Source organism: Tenrec ecaudatus, chromosome 16 (assembly GCF_050624435.1).
Source record: "Tenrec ecaudatus isolate mTenEca1 chromosome 16, mTenEca1.hap1, whole genome shotgun sequence".
NCBI lineage: Eukaryota > Metazoa > Chordata > Mammalia > Afrosoricida > Tenrecidae > Tenrec > Tenrec ecaudatus.
The window spans coordinates 17,248,544-17,269,030 of NC_134545.1; the positions used below are offsets into that span (position 1 = coordinate 17,248,544).

Here is a 20,487-nt window from a genome sequence, read left to right on the forward strand (position 1 = left end):
CACCCACCCCTCTTCTCTTCTTGCTGTCCCTCCCCCAAGCAGAAAAGCAACTGATACACAATAAATGAGCATGACCGAGGGCAACGCAGCGTGAAGAAAACCCCACATCTACAAAACTGGACTGAGAGATAGCATCAGACTACATAGATGCGAGACTGAAGTCACAAAGGATTTCACCTTCCTAGATCCACAGTCACTGCGCGTGGAAGTAAGGAGTCAGGAAAGCCCAGTATGCGCCTTGTCTTGCGTCGGGCAGATCTGCTACCCGAGACCTCTGTAGGATGTTGAAGAGCAAGGTGGTCCCTTTTGAGGACTACGGTACACCTGACCGGGGCCATGGTACTTCCAGTCGCCTCGGATGCCGTGAAAGTTGAACAACAATGGCTAGAGAATTTCTCAGAGTAATCAATGCGCTTGAATTAGGTTATTGACCAAGAATATTGAAAGAACCACGGGCCGGCAGAAGGACAAACAGATCCGTGTTGGGAGACGTCCAGCCAGAGTGCTCCTGAGAAGCAAAGCTGGTGAAGCTTTGTCTCACGGACTTTTGGACACGTCGTCAGGAGAGACCAGTCCCTAGCAAAGGGCATCATGCTTGGTAATGGGTCAGCCAGAAAGGAGGCAGCCTCTCAATGAACTGGACTAACACAGGCGCTGCTGGGAGGGGCGCAACCACAGCACCAATGGTGCGATGGCACAGGACCGGGCAGTGTGTCCTTCTGATGCACCTGCCACCACAAGGCTGAAAGCAAAACACACCAAGAGGCTAAACCATTGGTCTTCAGGACAGGAAATTCCACCCACGTTTCTCCTTCCTCCAACTCGCTCTTATTTTCCTACGTGTCTACAAAACATTCCCCTTGGATCTGGAGAGAAAATCCCATTTCACTCAGATCCATATGCTACTGCACGATTCCCGATGTTTGTTCCTTTTCCTCCAGGAAGACCTGACTCCCGGGTTTTGGGAGAACTGACTAGGGCCAGGCAGGGTCGGCACTGGTCTGGGGGGCACCCAGGGCGCGGCGCCGCATCGGGGCATGGGACTTGCCTGCCTGAACATCTCGGGGAAGTCATACACGTAGGTGGTCCCCAGGGACTGGGCCTGGAACCTCTTGGCCTGCAGCAGGTCCTTGGTCATGTAGGGTGTGTTGATCAGCATCCCGTGCTGGGGCCCTTGTTTGTTGCCGAAGGAATGAAACATGATCTGGATCGGAAAGACAGACGGACAGAGAGTCAGGGAGGCCAGCTTCCCAGTCTCTGGAAATCATGCCCCTTCCCCCTTTTATTTCTATTCACATTGGGGGGAACAGAGCCTGGTACAACGTATAATGGGGAGAGGGCTTGGGATGGCGAACATTCATTCCCCTCCAGAGCAAAGAGGCACAGTGGAGGATCAGGAAAGGGGTGTGTGTGTGAAGCGGGGGTGGGCGGGGGGGGCAGACGGATACTGTTCCAAAACTAAAGTGTATTACGGAGTATTCGATAGGGCTGGTATTGAAGCGGCCTGCTCTTCCCGACAGGCTCTGGTTTGTAAGACAGTCTGTGGGGTCAGTTAGCAGAAGGATTTGTGGGAATGTCCTGATTATTTTTTTCTTCTCTGTTTCTGCAACTTCTTGGGAGTCTTAAATTCATTCAAAATAAAGCGTCTCTACACGTACATGTATCTAAGGATCCCTGGTGGGTTACCTTAAATTGGCCAGATTACCGCAAGGGCAGCAGTTAAACCCACCAGCTGCTCCGTGGGAAATCTACTCCATCCTATAGGGCTATGAGTTGGCATCGACTCGATGGCAGTGAGTGTGCTTTGGATGTATATGTACTATAGAGGGCTATGTATGTAAAAGAACAGCCAACAGACTGCTGATATCAGTCCTAGCTGACACCAGGGGCTCAAGCAGAAAGAACATGTTTTGAAAAGGATGATGGCAACATATACAAGTCTGTTTGATACACTTGATGTGTGGATTGCTAGAAGAGCCCCCAAGAAAACGATTTATTAATTAAAAAAAAAAAAAAGCTTGTCCTAAAACATGGTTTGGGAAAATATCTCCGTCCTGAAGTGGGCCAATTTGGGGACTGTTTGCCATGGTATTCCGTGTCTTTTCCAAAATAGACCAGGCCTGTTGGGACTGAGGTGATGCAGATGCACAGTGCCCCTACACCACGGGGCAGAACTGCACCCCTGGGTGTCCAGAGCTGCCAACCTGACAGAAGCCAACTGCAACCACTGCCTCTTTGGGCTGCTTCTCTTGTTCTCAATTCGGCCTCTGAGGGGTCTTTCTCCCTCAGAGAGCCACTGAACCCCACATCGAACAATTTACTCGAGGCCAGCTGTGCCCAGCAGCCCACCCCGCCCTCCGCTTTGGTTCAGAGGGTGGCCGGGCCCAGCCTTACGTTTCCGGATCTGGGGTCAGTCACTTCCTGGTAGAGGCTGATGTCCAGGTAGTAGCCGGACTCGTTGGTGATGAAGAGGCGGATGGGGAGGACCAGGCCGGAGGTGGTCTGGCGGATGTTGATCTTGACCTCGGCCTGTAGTACGCGGAGCTTCCACAGACGGCTGCCATAGCGCATGACCATGGAGCGCACCGCCTCCTCGATCTGCCGCAGACCCCGCCCCCGCCCGGCACGCCACGTCAGTCAGCGCCCACTCTGCACCACGCACCACCACGAGTGGAGTGCAAAGTACCCACTGTGCTGGTATGGGTCCCCCTACAGGCGGCCTGCTCCCCACTCGGCTGTCTGCTCCCCACTCACCGGCCTGCTTCCCACTTAGCTGTCTGCTCCCCACTAGCTGCCTGCTCCCCACTTAGGACCCAGGCTCTCACTCCAGCCTCCTCAGGACCAGGGACAGGCTCCCGTGGACAGATAAGGAGCCGGAGGCAGGTGAGGAGCAATGCGAGCGCTCCTGGGTCACACCAGCCTGCTCCTGCCATCGTGCGAGTGTGCTTTTGCTTCTGGAGTCATGCAGATGGGCTACAGGGGGGCGGGAGGGGGTGCTGGATGTCACATCATGACCACTCAGTGCTTCCCAGGTGCTCTGCTGATGAACCTTGACTCCTTTCACCCAGCATTGTCCCCCACAGCAAAGCGCCGCCCTGGCCCCCATCCTGACCCCGGGCATGCATGCAAAGCACCCCCACCCCCTGCAGAGCCTGGAAGCAGGCAGAGGACACGATTCTGTCTGCAGGACATTGGGTGCCCATGCTGTCCTCCCCGGGAAGCATATCCCTGGTAGGGGTGCCATCGAGCCAGGCGGGGAGCTGAGGGGTGTGGTGGCCAACAAGGGCTCTGGAATTGGAAGGACAGGTGATTCGTTCTCTCCCCTGGCAGGTGGGGACTGGCCAACCCACCCCACACCTTGGTGTTCCAGAGCCCGGGGGGGGGGGTAATTCCCCCATCCCAGTGTGCACCGAGCCGCACGGGCCCAGTGAGGACCTCCCGCCCCCGCCCGAGAGGAGACCTTGTAGAGGTCCATGATGACGGTGGGCACGAAGTTGAGGAAGATGTGGTTGCAGTCGGTGCGTACGTTCGTGTTGTTGAAGGCCACCTCCAGCTCGTCCATGGCCTCCAGGAGCAGCCGCTCCCCCTCGTTCTGCAAGTACTCGAAGGAGGCTTCCTGCAGGGGAGGGCGGGGGGGGTGTATGTGTCAGGCACTGAGGCGGGGGCCTGGGAGTAGGGGGAGCATTGCCCTCCACCCTCCAGAGGGCTGGGCAAGGCCTGCGGAGGAGGCTGGCGAAGCAGAAGGCTGCCAGGGAGCATAAGACTGTGACCAGCTTAATTGCCATTGACAAGGACAGGTGCCGCAGACAAAACACACTTCAGGGAAGTAAGTAATGGAGCCTGCGTGATGCTGTCACGGCGGACCCAAGATACTGTGTGTGTGTGTGTGTGTGTGTGTGAGAGAGAGAGAGAGAGAGAGAGAGAGAGAGAGAGAGAGAGAGAGAGAGAGAGAGAGAGAGAGAGAGAGAGAGAGAACCAAGAAAAAAATTCAACCAGCGGTTCTCAACCTGTGGTCATGACCCCTTTGGGGGTCGAATGACCCTTTCACTGGGGTCACCTAAGAACATCAGAAAACATATTTCTGATGGTTTTAGGAACTGAGACACCGCTCCTCTATCTGTCTCCAGGGGGGTCTACCCACATGCAGATAGGCTGATCTGAGAGAAAGAAGCTTTCTCAACCTTCCCACTGATGTTGGCTTTTGACGGATACTGTCGCAAAATGTAGCAATGTAGCTTACTGTGGTTATAGTAACACTGTTACCCACGCTACACCATGCTTCCAGACAAAATTTCATGTATTTGCCATTAGAAATAAATATATATTGTTTTGTGGTTATTCAGTATGCTTTAACTATGTTCAATTTGTAACAATGAAAACACATCTTGCACATCTGATATTTACATGACGACTCACAACAGTAGCAAAATTACAGTTAAGGAGTAGCAATGAAAATAATGTTATGGTTGGGGGTTACCATATGAAAGGGTCACGGCACATCAAAGAACAAAAATTTGTATCAATTTGAATGGGGGGCAGGATGTGTAGAGTGGGGTCCCAAGGCCCATCTGTAGACAACTGGACATCCCCTTACAGAAGGGTCATGGGGAGGAGATGAACCAGTCAGGGTGCAGTGTAGCAACCATGAAACATACAACTTTCTTTTAGTTCCTAAATGCTCCCCCTATCCCCCACTCCCCCACTATCATGATCCCAATTCTACCTTACAAATCTGGCTAGACCAGAGGATGTACACTGGTACAGATAGGAACTGGAAACGTAAGGGATCCAGGGTGGATGATTCCTTCAGGACCAGTGGTAAGAGTGGCAATAGCGGGAGGGTGGAGGGAAGGTGGGGTTGAAAAGGGGAACTGATCGCAAGGATCTACATACAACCCCCTCCCTGGGGGACAGACAACTAAAAAGTGGGTGAAGGGAGACGTTGGACAGTGTAAGACATGACAAAGTAATAGTATTTTATAAATAATCAAGGGTTCATGAGGGAGGGGGCAGGGAAGGAGGGGGTGAAATGAGGGCTTAAGTAGAAAGAAAATGTTTTGGAAACGATGATGGCAATGGATGTACAAATGTGCTTGATACAATGGATGTAAGGAATGATATAAGAGCTGTAAGGGCCCCCAATAAAATGATGTACAACAACAATAATAAAATAAAGTAATCATCTCCCGTGTGTGGCTACAGGTCAGGGCAGCGGTGAAGCTTTCTCCTCCAGTAAAGGATTACTGTTTCTGACACCCATCGGGCGCGGCTCTGCCCTGTGCTACAGGGTCGCTATGAGTCGGAATCAACTCGGCAGCGGTGGGGAGTTAGGTCTGGTCGCTTGAGCACAGGTTCCCAGATTTGTGGGTCTCCTGCCTGGTTCACAGCAACAAAAACGACTCCACACCCTCTGGCAATGGATGATGTTTGTACACCAGCCCAGTGTCCGGAAAGGAGGATGGGTATCTGCTTGTGCTCCCCGCACTCCCCCCCAGGGGGCAGCATCATCCACTCTGGAAACGGAGGCCAGGGTGCTCTGTTGGCTGGTGCACAGGACACCCCTACAGGAAGCCCCGGGCAGCACTGCTGCACCTGGGATGGGAAGTCAGATGCCAGGGGGCACGAGAGCATGTGCAGGGGGGCACACATAGGGAGTATTATGCACCATTTTTCCTGTAAACCTAAAATCGCCCCAAGAGTGTATTATAAGAAGTTGTTGGAAAGGGCATGCCCGCCGGTGACCCTGGAGGGTGTAGACAGTGACTAGGTAGGTGTCTCCATACCAAGAAGCCAGATCTGCAAACCACCCGTACCCCGAGCGCCCATCTGTGGCGGATGATGCTGAAAGCTGGACCTTTACAACCGAACCTCCGCTGAGGTGTGCCTGTCACCATCCCAGGTGACTCTTTTAAATCAGGAAGGGTGACACCTTGAAGCCAAAACCGTTTGAAACTTCCTCAGGTAATCCTGGGTGGCTTTTCTAATTGCAGGACGCCAGGAAAGCCAACCGGCTATTCACTTGGCCCCCTAACTGGCCAGCATCTCTCCACGGTGGCGACCCTTCTCCTCAGGCAGAGAGAGCCACAAGAGACCGGCACAGGTGCTGCCAGGGATGTGCTCACCAGCTGCTCCCTGAGGCTGGGCATCCCAGGGGCGAGGTGATTCCGGGGGTGCACTGCACCCAGCAGCCAGTCCAGAGCAGGGACTTGGGCTGGGAGTCTGGGTCCCAGGGGGTGGTGGTGGGGGGCCTTAAAACTCACCTTTGTGATCAGGTCCGAGTGCCGGATAATGGCCCGGATGAAGAACCTGTGGTCTGTCACCTCAGCGCCCTCTTTCACACGGGCTGCCCCCAGGTACAGGTGCATCTTGTGGTTGGCAGAGGGCACCGCCTGCAGGTCGAAGTTCCGCATCCGGCTGAGCTCCAGCTGGAAAGCCAGCGCCGGCTCCAGGTGACGGTAGATGCGGTCTTCTGCAAACTGCAGGCGGACAGACACACGGACAGGCACGTGGAGGTATACACACGGGCGGAAACAAACGGACACAGCGACCCACAGGAAGATACACATATGGATAGACACACCGAAACATGCACAGACACACGGATACATTCATAGACAGACAGAGATACACACGGACAAACCCATGGACACACACCAAAATACACACATGGCCACAGAGGTACATGCATAGATGGACGTGTGGAAATACACAGGCACACACATGAACAGACACATGTTCATGCATGAAGAATACACACAGGTTGAATACACACATGCATGTGTGAAGAATACATACATGTTGACCCATGGACACAGACAGATCACACATAGATAGGGATGGAAACACGGGAAGACACACAGATACACACAGGGACATATACCAGACACACAAATATATATAGATAAGAGACACGTGTATAGCCACAAACCAGATGTATAGACACCACACACACATACACAGGTACAAACATAAATATACAAAGGCATACAGAGATATGCACACAGGCAAAGACACAAACATGCCAGGCCCATACAGAGATGTGGACATGCCAGATACACAGAAACAAGACACACAGACATACATACACAGCAAGGTGCACAGAGACACATACACAGAGAATTGGTCATCAGGGTGCTGCCCCTGTGTGGGCCACACCCTATCTATAGACCCTTGTGTCCATGAACCTAGCATTCCTGATCTAAGCTAAGCGGCGGGAGAGCAGCCTGGAGGGCTGGGGACATTCGGCCTCTGTTAAGGCTCAGAGGTGGCCGAGTCGCTGTCAGATGGGCGTGTGGTCGGCCTCGGAGCTCCAGAGCTCCCGGTGAACCAAGCTGACCCCAGCAGATCTGCCAACACAGCCAGCAGGCAGATCCCCTGCAGGCGTCACGAAGCCCTGGCTTCTCTGTGATAAACGCCCCCCACGCCCCCAAAAGAAGCGCCTGGTCGTGTTGAAGACCAAGATGAGTAGGGAGCAGAGAACCCCCAGGAGTAATTGTTCTTTTCTAGGAAAGGTACCTCTTTGGGTCAATTCCAGTACAAAACACTAAGCCTGCATGAGGTCTGGGCCTGTGTTGGGAACAGGTCCGCCAACTGATAAATGCTTAGAAGTGGCACGGCTGTCAATAAAACATCATTTACAGTAACAGCCAGCCGGGCATAGTTTGGCTGCCTCGGTCCTAGGTGAAAAAGAAAGCTTCTAAGGAAAAGAGATAGGCTAAATAGTCTGACTGACCCCATCACAAGTTCACAAGTGACCCAAGTGAGAAGGCGTCCCATCGGAGTTAGGAGGGCTGAGCACGGGTTCTGCTCCAGAAACCTATGTTCCAGCTGGACTCGCAACCCCAGAGGACACGGAACCCACCCACAGCTGCCAAGGTCTAGAACCGGGGCCACGCGCTCCATGGAGGTAAAGGTGCATCAGGGAGAGGAAACAGGGATTTCAAGGGGCTCATACCTCGTCTCTTGCCCTGAATGTAAAAAACTTGGGAAATTCTTTCTGCAAAAAGACAACAGGAGACAAATCCGTCAAGTCAGGCTGGTTAAATAATTGGTGCACTTACTTGGTGGTTTGTTTTGAAAATACATAACCCAATCTGCTTCTAGAGGGGTTCCTTTGGAAAGCCTCCTCCTGTCTCAGGAGCCCTGGTGGTACCAGAGATTCATACCTGGCTGTCATGCATGAGGTTGCAAGTTCAAATCCACCAGCTGCTCCAAGGCAGAAAGATGAGGCTGTCTGCTCCCGTAAAGATTTGGGGGGTTGGACCCCCTGGGGAGCAGTTCTACTCCATCCTACAGGTCACTCTGGGTCAGAACAGGCTCCGTGTTCCAACTAGTGATCCATCTCTCCCACCCAATCTGCAGGGTGGCAATCGGACCCCCGGGACGGGGCTCTGGAGGAGGGCCGAGAGTCAGACAGACAGACTGACCTTCTGGGCGATCAAGAACGTGATTCTCCGGAGTCCATACTCCACCAGGATATTCTTCTGCATTGAGAAGCAGAGACAGGGGACATGAGTCAGCCACAGGGACACGACAACCCAACCCGGGCTGCCGCCTGGATGGGTCCTGGCAGTCAGAGAAGCCAGGCGTGCAGACTGCTGGCACACCGGTCGACTCAACTCTGAGAAGCATCAGTCTTCTAGCACAGGCTGGAAATGTCTGCTCCCCGCAACCAGGCTGGCAGCCCACCAGCAGCCCTGTAAGGTCCACCTAGAAAACCCTGTGGGCGGTTCTACTGGGTCACACGAGGTCTCACCGACACCCGCCAGCACCAACCGAGCTCAGAGGCCGAGGGGGCTGGGGGTGGAGGCGAAGAGGGGCTTCTTTTGAGGGTGATGAGGACTCTACAATCAGATGGAGGGGTGGTTACGTGCAATTCCAGGCAGACCTTTCAAACGCATGAGCCGGAGGAGAGTCGTATGGTTTGTGAATTACACCTCCCCAAAACTGTTACAAAAGGGGCAAATGAAGAGGTGCTGGTGATGGATGGGCAAACAAAAGGTGCCCCATGCATGTAACAGGCCATTACTGGGCCAAGAAGGCCCATCCACGAAGTCCTGGTCCGGGCCATGACTGGGATGAACCTGGGAGACTGTCAGGGGAAAGGGGAGTGAGACGCTGCCTGCTGTGTCAGGGTGGTGAGGGAAATGATTAGGGGACACATAGAGCCCGGGCCTGTTCCTGAGAGGTGAGAGCGCAGAAGACCCCTGCTGTGGGAGGTGGGGAGTGGGGTGGAGGGAGGGGCTGTGGAATGAAAGGGGACCAGCCAGCCACCGAGAGCTGAACTGCTGGCCCTCACAGGGCACCTGCAAAGCAAAGTAAGTGCAGGTCCACGTGTCCATGTGAGTGTGGGGGTGGTTATGTACACATCATACACGAATGTGTGTATACATGTGTGTGAACACGTGTGTGTGGATCCAGGTACGCACGTCTGTGTATGGATCCATGCACTTACGTGTGTATAAATGTATCATGAATGAGTGTGGTAGTTACGTAATCTCGTGTCAACTAGAAAGTATTATGAGTGAAGGGGTGGAGTTTAGCCTGTCAATCAGGCCATAGCCAATGATGCCTATGTGGGCGTGGCCTTCTCATAAAGATTCTGGGACCTTCCTCTCTCTCTGGAGAGAGGATTCTCTCTCTCCCTCTCTTTGACATTTCTGTTGACAAGCCACATGGTGCCATGCTGATATCAGCCAGTACTGAGATGCTTCCACCGCCACTGGTTCCACAAGACTTTCCACCACGGGCCTGTGATCTTCCTGCATTCAGTGTCATTGCATGTGCTGCGTGAGTCTCAAGAGGACTTTATGGACTAGCATCAGACATGTGGGCTAATATCAGACTTATGGACTGGATCTGGACTGCGTTGAGATGTTTTCTCAATATTCAATTGTTCTTTGATATAAAACTTTCGCTTACACACACATGAGTATCTCTGGATTCGTTTCTCTAGTCAACCAGGACTAACACAATGGGTCCACATGTGAATGCATGTCAATATGTGCATACATGTATGAGCATGAGTGTGCACGTAAGTCTAGATACACATACTCACATTGAGTATGTTACATAAGTCAGTGTAGGTGGCCAGCACATAAATGTGCACTTGTGTACTATGTGTATACATGTGCATGTGTGTACATGAGCGTGACTGCACATATGTAACGTGTGCATATATACTATGTGCATATTCCACGTGTGTATAAGCATGAGTGTGCATAGCAGTCAGATAAGTGTGCATGTACACATGAATCTGTGGCTTGTGCACATATGTAATGTGTGGATGCATGTGCCGTGTGCATGTGCACGTGTATAAATGTGTGCGCATGTGTATTGTATATGTGTGTGCATGTGAGCGTAAGTTATATGTTAATAAGTGTATAAATGTGTGTACAAGTGTATTATATATGTGTAGGTGGTGTGTGTGCATGGGTATAAGTAGGAGGGTGTATGAGAATTATATGTATGCATGTGTGATGCGTGCACATATGGAACTGTGTGTGCTGTGTACATGTGTGTAAATGTGGGGCTGTGTGTACAGGCGTGGACTGTGTGCATATAAGCATTGTGCGTGTGTGCAGGCATGTGACCTTGTACTGTCACCTGGCTTGCTGGCTGAGCCTCACTTGTCCCCCTGGGGCCCCTGCAGGTACATCACCCTCGTCCCCACCACGGTAGAGAACGTGTGCTGGAAATGGCCACACACGCTTCCAGGAGACTTCTGAAAAAGCAGCCGCAGTTACACGTACTCGTGGTTGTCCGTGTACGTGGCCGTTTTAGTGTCATGGCTTCTGGTCATTCCAGCGAGACCACCCTCATCCCGCCACCACTGGCAACGAAAGAAGCTGCCTGCATCCGTTCCACATGGAGAAGCTGAGGCTCGGCCATGCTCTGCCCCTGCTGCCCAGCTTGCCCGCTCCGCAGAAGCCAGGCCTCTCTGACGCACTCCTCACACCACTCAGGCACAGTGCCTGCCTACCGCCCCCGCCCGAGCACCTTGGACTGCACAAATGTCCGGAAGACGGGCACCAGGTCTTCATCCTCCAGGTGGTCCGTGGATTGCAGGGCCACGTTCAGGATGTGGATTGGCTCCTCCCGTGGGTACTACAAGGAGGAAACGTGAACTGGATGGAAATCATCCCCGCCCCACCGGCCCCCAACACCTCCCTGGACCCAAGCCCTTACGTGTCTCCCTCACTGGGCTGGGACCAGTACCTTGCTGTCATCTTCGGAATACAGGGAGCTCTGGACTTTGCTGAAGAGCGGGGCGTCCTTGGGCACGTTGGCGAAGCAAGAGATCACTTCATCAAAGTTCCTAGGGGCACAGGGGGGCAGCTGCCCAATGCTGGCCAATGGGAGCAGCAGGCCTGGGTCTCTTTCTCCCACCCACACTCGCTGATCTTAGCCAACCTGGCCAGACCCTCACTGGTCCCCAGACCAGGCCAGAGGCTGGGGTCTTCCTGCAGAGGGAAGAACAGACTTGCAAGGTCCCAGGTCACACCCAGAGGGGGCAGCAGTGGACTGGAACTCAGCTCTCACCTCCCCTTCCCGCTGCGGGTGGCTGGGGGGAATCCAGCCCCAGCCCCCTCCCCTCAGCCCAGGGCTCACAGCACAGCACGCACGGCAGGTGGGACAGGCCGTGACGGTGCTGACCACCAGGGCTTCCTGAGCCACTGGCACGCTGGCTGCATTAGACCTACAGCTTCCTGTACACTGCCCCAGGGTCACGGCTGCCCTCCGAAGCAGGTCTTTCACTCTGGTACCCGTTTTACAGCTGAGGAGCAGCGGGGCAGAGAGAAGTTCCTGCTACCTGCTCTGGGCCCTGCGGTTAAGTTAGGAAGGTGCAGAGACGGGGGCTGGGGTGGGTGCCCGCGTGGGCTAACGCTATCATGGACAAGACCACTAGGTGTGGGGGGTCGGGGCGGGTACCTGATGAAGTCCTCGAACCTCTGGAAGGCGACCATGGCCCCCATGCGCTGGCACTTGGGGGAGAAGCCGCTGTCCATGTAGAGCTCCGTGCTGTGCCGCATCAGGTCGGGGTTGGTGATGCTGATGGGAATCGCTATCCTGCAGGGCGGCAGGGGTGGGTTGGGGTACAGCAGCTGTGCACAGACCTAGACTGAGCCAGGGGTGGGGGGTGGGGGAGCTAGCGCACACAACCCGAGACTCGAAGCTGGCAGACCCAGCCTGTGCTGGGGAGAGGCTGGCCAGGGGGCTGGCGCATTTCAGGAAGAGCTCCTCAAGTGAACGAATGAATGAATGAACGAACGAATGATGCATGCATGCACACATGCAAGGTGCCCAACTCCAGTCCTGACCCAGTGCTGATGTAAATCCAAAGTGGTGAATTTAGACCCATGGATTGAACATGCCCAATGCCAATATCCCGACCCCACCACCACCACGCCCCCAGCCCCGCACGGAGAGGTGGGCTGTACCCAGCCAGGTGGCCCAGGCCTCTGCTCACACCGCTCTGTACTCACACCAGCAAACCTGCTCGCTGGTCAGACCCCAACCTGACCCAAAGACCAGTAACAGCCTATTGAGGTTAGGGGGGTCTCTAGCCACCAGGATCCAGCCCGCATGGGTCACCTGGGGGGTGGGGAGTGGACTTCCATGTCGGAGCATTATTTACCAGGTAACCAGGACCAAACGCCGTCATCAAAGTGACTCAGGCTCACCCGATGCCGACGGGTTCCCGAGGCTGTCTGTCTTTACGGAAGCAGCCGGCCCCGGTGGCCAGCGGGTTTTGAAAGTGGGTTTAGCAGCCCAGCGCTTACCCTGCGGTGCCACCAGGGCGCCTCCTTCCCCAGAAGGCGCGGAGGACGAAGGCGGCCTGCTTGCCAGGTGGGCACTTCGCTGGGACCTGAGAACTCAGGACCACAGCAGTTCTACTGGCTTCTGGAGCCAGTCAAGTGTCACGCTGTGCCTAAAACACAGGCCCAGCGCCTGGACCCTGGAATCCCAGCACCCCCTTCCCAATCAAGGCCCAGGGCACCAACTCTCAAACCAGCGGGTTGGCAGCATTTCACCTGGGTCGGCCCAACTGAGGGCCAGAGGGATCAAGATGGGAGCCCCTGAGGGGCGCAGATGAAGGTCCCCAAACTGCCACCCGAGAGGCTGGGCTGGTGAGCACCCCCCTGGAAGCAAGGTCTCCCAGGGACTTCGGCTCCTGCATCTTGTCCCCTTGTTGATTTCCCTTCGTGTGTTTTCGGGGAAACCGATCAGGGATGGGATGACGACTACTATGCTGAGCCCCGTGAGGGACACCGCCCCCTCAGCCCCAGCGAAACATCGAAACCAGGAGGTGGTATTAGGGACCCCCTACAACAGGTGTGGCAGGGCTTGCGTGTGTGCTCCAGGGACAGACCCCTGGAGTCACCACCCCCCCTCCGTGCCCCTGCGGGGCTGACCAGATTCCGGGCAGCCAAGATCAGGCAGCGGACCATCATCTCAGAATCATGGCCCACAACCCCACTCAGCCCCCGTCACCATCCATTGTGTGTAGGGCGGGGAGGGGAGAGACCAGAAAGACACAAGTAAGATGACCAACAACAGGAAGTGCCCTCCAGGAAGCCCTGTTTTTCTTCCTCCGTTAAGAGACCAACCCCTAAGGCAAGAGATGCGTCTCTGAAAACCCCAAGAGACAGCCTGAAACCTGTCACCCGCGTAGATGCAAGATCTGATCGACGCTGCCCCCGAATCAGAGTGTGACCGCTGTAGCCACAAGCACAGGCCTTTGAGAAGCAGAAACAGGGAGACGGCAGAGAGCGAGGGGGCCCCTCCAGAGCCCAGAGCCCAGAGCCCAGAGCCCACGGCTGCTGTGGGGAGAGCAGCATCCACTCTACCTGACCAGGAAGGCACTGTGGGCCCTGCAAGAAGACGGGTTAGAAAAGAGATAAGGCACCCTATTGGCTGAGGGGACTGCACGGTGAGGAGCTCACCACAAGGTCAGCGGTTCAAACCCACCAGCTGCTCCATGGGAGAGGAACGGCGCTTTCTATTCCCGTAAAGTTACCATCTCAGAAACTCACAAGGGCAGGTCCTCCCTGTCCTAGAGGGTCGACATCCATGGGTCAGCATCGACCCGATGGCGGCGACTTGTGGTTTATTGTGTTTCCAGGGAAAGGAGATGGTGAGCCTGGACATAGGTGTGCAGGGCAGGGCTGTTCCCAATAGCCTAGCCGCAGGGTCGACACAGCTTGTGTGCTGCCTACACACCCAAAACATGGTCCATTCATACAAAAGAACATTAAACCCGTGGTCGTGTCGGTTCAAACACACAGGGACCTGATAGGGCAGAGAAGAATCACCCAGGTGGCTTCCAAAGTGCCAGTCTTTACAGAAGCGGGAACATCTGCCTCCTCTTTCTCCCAGAGAGAGGCTGGCAGGATCGAACCGCTGACCTCTCCATTGGCAGCCAAGTGATAACCATGGTACCGCCGGTGGAATATTACTCAGTCATGAAGAGGAACGGAGTCCCGGGGCGTGCTACGGCGAGGCTGGACCTCTGAAGTTACGCTCAGTGAAGTGAGCTAGGCACAAGACGGCAAATAGTGTGGGGTCCCAGATGAGACCCAGGCCGAGAGATCACATTGGCTGGTGGCCACCAGGCACTGGGGAGACGGGATGGTGGGGAGGCCCTGCTGAGGGGGCTGGAGCTTCTACCAGGGGTAAAGAAAAGGTGTGGGACATGGGAGGTGGCAAAGTGCCATCTTGTCGGTCCTGACCCACAGCGACCCCCCCATGCACAATGGAACGAAACACCGTCCAGCCGGCCCCACCCTCACAACTGTCCTCGTGTGTGAACCCGTGGTCGCAGCCGCTGTGTCCACTCATCTTGCCCAGGGCCTTCCTCTTTCTGTTTTGCTGACCAAGCAAGCATGACCTCCTTCTCCAGGGACTGGTCTCTCCTGACCACATGTCCCCGTGCTTGAGACAAAGTCCAGTGTCCTTGCTTCTAAGGAGCCTCTGTATTTCCTCCCAGGACACAGCTGCTCCGCCTCCTGCCAGTCCACGGTGCTGCCAGCGTTCTTCGCCAAGGGCGAATGCACCGACTCAACTCGAATGCACGTGCCACCGTGAAGGGTAACCGAATGCCAGTGGACAGTACATTTAAAAAATGGTGAACATGGCTAATTTTATGTTACAAATTATTTGACCTTAATGAACAACACGCTCCCCCCCTACCCTTTTCTTTTCTAAGGGATGGTGGACGAGCAAGTCAGAGGTGCTGGGACACCCTCTGCCCATCAGGGACCACACCCAGCTGCGTAGACACAAACAAGTGGCCCCTTGTGCCCTGCAGCCTCCCCTCCCCCACCAGCCAGGGCCACTCGGTGCCCTGAAAAAGTGAGGCTGGGGCAGGTCACCCAGGGTGGACCCCCAGCTCCGTGTTAGCAAGCAGAGTGGCCTGTGTCCAGTGACAACCGGGCTTCCTGAGCAGTGAGCCAGTATGAGGGCATAATCGCTTCTGGGCAGAGAGACAGTGAGGGGTGAGAGAGCTCCAGGGCTCCCCCAGAGCCTGCCTGCCCCCAACAGCATCCACCGAGACAAGCTCGGTGCTGTCTCATGCACCTCTTCCTACTTCCCCCAGCCACGCTGTCCCTAACCATGGGCCACAGATGCGAGCCACGGGCCACACAAGCCGAGGAGTGCACAGCTGGCAGCCACTCTTCCCGGCAGATTCATGCTCGCTTGTCTAACAGCCACACGTGGGCAGTGGCCACCCCAGCTGATGGCAGGGGTCGGCAAGGCCAGTGCTGGACCGGCTTTGTTTCCGCCAACCATGGATCCAAGCGGGGGTGAGGAGAGACGCCCCGGCATCAGGCGGGGTGCCCATGCCCTTACCGGTTGGGGTGGGAGGAGGGCAGCATGAACTGGAACTCTACCACGCAGGTGCCGTCGGGGAGCTGCCGGTGCTGCAGGCTGTTCAGCTCGTAGGCGATGTAGCCCCGGCGCACATACACCTGGGACAGGGGCACAGAGGAAGCAGCTCAGGTGGCGCGGAAGACCTCCCCGCATGCCGACAAGACTAAGGCTGGGGACACACCACAAGGGCAGCGCCAGGCAAAGACCTATAGCCTCAGCCCTGCCTCCCCCTGGGGCAGTGGCTGGCATAGGTCATCTGAAAAGCCAGAGAACAAACAGCCCAGGCTCTGTGGGCCATCAGGACCTCCATCCGAGCTCCTCAGTTCTGCTCGGAACTTGAAAAATCAAAGCCAAACCCAACCCACCGCCATCAAGCTAGTTCCAACTCAGAGTGAGCCTACAGGACAGGGCGGAACCGCCTGTGTGGATTTCCAAGGCTGTAACTTGTTCCAGGCTTGGAAGTAATTCTTTCTGTCTCAGAAGTATGGCCAGAGGGCTCCCCAGAGGCCAGGACGGTGAGACTTCATCTCACGTAGTGGACATGTGGTCAGGAGAGACCAGTCCCTGGAGAAGGACATCGTGCTTGGCAAAGTGGAGGGGCAGGGAAGTCGAGGAAGGCCCTCGACGAAATGGATGGCCCAGGGGCTGCATGCCCGGGCTCACACTAAGAACAGCTGTGAGGGTGGCGTGGGAGCAGGCAGTTTCCTTCTGTGGCACAGCGAGACGCTGGGGGTTGCATCCGACCCGACAGGCCCCAACAACAGCTCTGCTCGGGAGTCGGAAGCCGCGCCTCCCCCAGCAGAGCTGCTGATATCTGCAGGAGACCGTGCAGCTCGCAGCCCAACGCACGGCCCGAGAGGGGCTCGAACGCGACTCTTGGAGGTTAACGTTCACCAGTGCCCTGCTTAAGGAACCCGGTGGCACAGGGGTTAAGCAATGTGCGGTTAAATGGCGGGCTGGCAGTTGGGACCCACCCGGAGCCTCTTCAGGAGAAAGGCCCATAAGATCTCAGCCAAGACAACCCGGAGGGGCCATTCCGCAACTCACACAGCATCACCACAAGTGGGGACTGACCTAGTGGCACCCAGCTACCACTACCTGCCCTGCCCGGGTCAGGCAGGGGCCACCAAGGGCATAGCACAGGGACTCTGCGCCAGGATGTTGGACCAAAGCCTGAATCCTGGCTCTGCGACTCTCAGCAAGGCGTTGGCCTCCCCGAGCCTCAGTTGCCCACTCTATGTAATGGGTGAGTAAGCACACTGGCTGCAATAGGTCCATCATTCCATGTCGACTTGAAGATATCTAAGAGTGTACAGGTGGTAGTAAACCTGTCGGTCAGGTCACAGCCTGATGGTGCCTCCTTGTGGGTGTGGCCCTCTCATAAGGAGGGTCTTGGGAACCTCCCCCACCCTGCCCCTGCCTTCACCTTCCTGCTGACCTTCACTTTGGGACCTGCCAGAGCCCCGTGATGCACCCACCACCACTGGATCCACCAGACTCTGCACCCACCAGCCTGCGATCTCCCTGCATCCTGCATCACTGCATGTGTCTGGGTGAGCTGGAAAAGCAACTTTTGGACTATCATCGGACTTAGGGACTTGAGTTGGCTTGAACTTGGACGTTTTCTCGATATACAATTACTTCTTTCTTACACAAGTGAGTGCCACTGGGCCTGTTTCTCTAATCAACCCGGCCTAACACACCGGCCTTGTGGAGAGAGTGAGCGTACAACCTTTATGCGGCACTGCTTGGCCCGGGAGCGAAAGGGGGGTGGGGGTGATCTGCAACCATGACAAGCGCCTCCCCCCCCCTTACCTCCAAGGACGCCATGCAGACAACCTTGTTGGTGTGGTAGAAGAAGGTGGGCAGGACGTCAAAGATGGTGGTCTCTGAAAGTATTAGTTTCTGCAGGAGACACAGAGGGGAAAGCAGATGTCATGAGATCTGAGCAGGGGGGGGGAGGAGGGGGCTGTGGCACCAGCACAGCTGAAGGCTGCAGCACCCGCGCTTCCAGGGCCCCCCACGCCGTATGGGGGGTTGTAAATGGACATCAGGGAACGAGCTGCAGGGATGAGTCTGCACGCCCCCCACCCCCACCCCGACGCCTGTCCCCTCTTCTGGACTACACCCCCCTCTCTGCCCCCCACGGCACCATGCCTCCAGGCCGAGCTGCAGGCCACCCTCCACGGGCTCTGCCCCTCTGGGAGGAACTGCCTGCCTTTGCCACCATGCCTCACGTAGTGCCACGGACACGGGAGCCCACCTCCCTGGGTACCACCCTGGGGCCACGGTGGATGGTGGGAAGGAGGGCAGGGCCTCACCTTGAGGTTTTCTGGGCAGAACTGGTGGCCGTACATGTCAATGGCGGACAGGAAGATGGACTCCACCTGGTTGTGTCTCAGCTCGTAGGAGGGGAGGTGGGAGGCGATGAGCACCTGCAGTGGGAGGGAGGAGGGGCTGGGCGGAGGGGCCTCTGGTGTGTGTGTGGGGGGGGACGGGGTATCATCAGGGTCACAGGGCAGGGTTGTGTGTGGGGCCGGACATGGACCTGCACACAGTAGGGCTGCACACAGAATGGGCATGGACACAGTGTACTTGCTCATGTGGAGCCACGTGCCACGGAACCACAGGGGGCATCCTTTCCCCACATGCTAGGGCTGCACAGTCAGGCCGCACAGAGTGTAGCCACACACAAGGGGATTGTGCGCAAAGGTGCTGCCCACAGTGGGGCTGCATGTGGTAGAGCCGTGCAAAGTCCGACTCATGTAGTCAGGCCACGTGTAATGGGCTGCATACGGTGGGACTTGTATATGACGAGGCTGCCACACAGTGGGGCGAGTGAACTCATCCGCACAATGAGTTTGTGTACGATGATGCAGCACATAGTGGCACTGCACACCACGGGGCCATGCGCCATGGACCGGCACGTGGCAGGTTCCCACGTGATAAGGATGCACACAGTGGGGCATCATGAAATGGGGCCACACGCAAGGGGTTTACCTAACATGGCGCCGCACACAGTGGTACCATCTACAATGGAACACTCATGGTAGGTTCCCACATGATAAGGGTACACACAGTGGGGCTGCATGTGGCAGGGCCACCTGCGACGGCTTTGCATACAGCGGCACTGCCCCGTGGGACTCCGTACAATGGGACCATGCACGTCACAGGAGGGGGAAGCACACAGTGGGACCACCCACAGGGTGTGTACAATGTGTGTACAAGGGCCCCGCACCCAGCGGAGCTGCACGTGGGGCGGCCCCACATGAGATGCCGGTCCATGGTGCGCCTAGCAGGGCTGTCTGCAGTGGAGTGCCTGCAGCCCGTGTGCCTACCTGTCGGGCCCTGAGGGCCACCTTGCAGTGTTCGCTCTTGCTCAGCTGGGTGAGCTCGTTAAGGATGGAGGTCAGCTCATCCGACAGGGCAGGGTCGGGGCTACAAAGTTCATCCTGCAGGGACGAAGCACGGCATTCCATGGGCTGCCTTCTGCCAGAGGGACAACGGGCAACCGACCGCCCTCCGCCCCAGTAGACCAGACAACCGCTCAGCGACCCAAACACACTCCGCAGGACCTAACACGCAGGCCCCTTGCCCTTCCTTTTCTATTGGAAAAATCCCCCACCCAAAACATGCCCTCAATGCCTCACGCAAAGAAGGCTGCGACCGAGCCCCTGCCTGTAACACGCTGCCACCAGGTGCGTACAATGTGCTGGGCACACAACTAGCCTGTTCTCCCCGACACCCAAACCCCGCTGCCACGGGGTCCGTTCTGACGCACGGCAACCCTGGTCTGGGGTTCCGAGGCTGTCCGTCTTTACGGGAACAGCCAGCTTCCCCTTTCCTGCGGAGCAGCTGGTGGGTCAAATGGCCGGCCATGCAGCGAGCAGCCCAGCACGTGAGCCATGAGACCAGCCAACAGAGACCAGCTGCCTTTGGTTCTGACGGTGACAACGCCACATGGAACGTGGCTCCTCTGGGCTTTCGCTGGCTGATCTTTCAGAAGGAGCCCTTCTCCCGAGGTGCACCCGCCCCCCTCCCTTCTTCTGCTTAGCAGCCAGCTGCCTAACCGCGTGAGCCACCGATGCACCATGTATCTTGGTGAACGTGTCTGAAGGGGTCCCCTCTCGTTGTTCTTAGTTAACGGTGGCATGTTTTGCTTGCTCCGCTGTGTCCCTATGTCCCACAAACAGTGAGTTTACTTGGAAAAGGCAAGCCCCCTTCAAGATGCGAAAGAAAATCCATTTCAGAGTCACCCCTCAATGAACAAGTCTTTGATGAGAGACGAGTAGGGCCAGGGACATCTTACCCCCCAACAGGTGACACCAGGAAAGCCACGGCCCGAAGAAGAAGGAGCGGTAAATAACGGCCCCAAGCACACGACAGACCGAACACTTGTAGCCTCCCCTGTGGCTTAGGGGTTACATATTAGGCTGCTTCCCATAAGGTCAGCAGTTCCAAACCACTAGCCGCTCCAGGGCTTTCTACTCCCGTAGAGAGTGACAGTCTCAGAAATCCACAGGAGCAGTGCTATGGGGTCCTATAGGGTCGCTGTAAGTCAGCAGCCACCGATGGCAGGGAGTTTGCTTTTGGGCTTGTGAAAGCAGAACCTCA

At 56.1% G+C, this 20,487-nt stretch overlaps 1 protein-coding gene across 1 annotated transcript in view; it reads right to left on the reverse strand.

Annotated features, from left to right (window-relative positions):
* The window catches only part of ACACB (acetyl-CoA carboxylase beta), a 96,840-nt gene that overhangs the window by 23,182 nt on the left and 53,171 nt on the right, over positions 1-20,487 (reverse strand). Inside the window, exons 24-36 of the mRNA XM_075534329.1 lie at positions 19,212-19,325; positions 18,195-18,308; positions 17,689-17,778; positions 15,853-15,971; positions 11,932-12,069; positions 11,218-11,317; positions 10,999-11,106; positions 8,427-8,483; positions 7,955-7,996; positions 6,261-6,476; positions 3,461-3,616; positions 2,395-2,598; positions 1,049-1,204 (exon numbers count right to left, since the gene is read on the reverse strand). Coding sequence (XP_075390444.1) covers positions 1,049-1,204; positions 2,395-2,598; positions 3,461-3,616; positions 6,261-6,476; positions 7,955-7,996; positions 8,427-8,483; positions 10,999-11,106; positions 11,218-11,317; positions 11,932-12,069; positions 15,853-15,971; positions 17,689-17,778; positions 18,195-18,308; positions 19,212-19,325 — 1,614 coding nt within the window. The remainder of the gene's footprint in view (positions 1-1,048; positions 1,205-2,394; positions 2,599-3,460; positions 3,617-6,260; positions 6,477-7,954; positions 7,997-8,426; positions 8,484-10,998; positions 11,107-11,217; positions 11,318-11,931; positions 12,070-15,852; positions 15,972-17,688; positions 17,779-18,194; positions 18,309-19,211; positions 19,326-20,487) is intronic.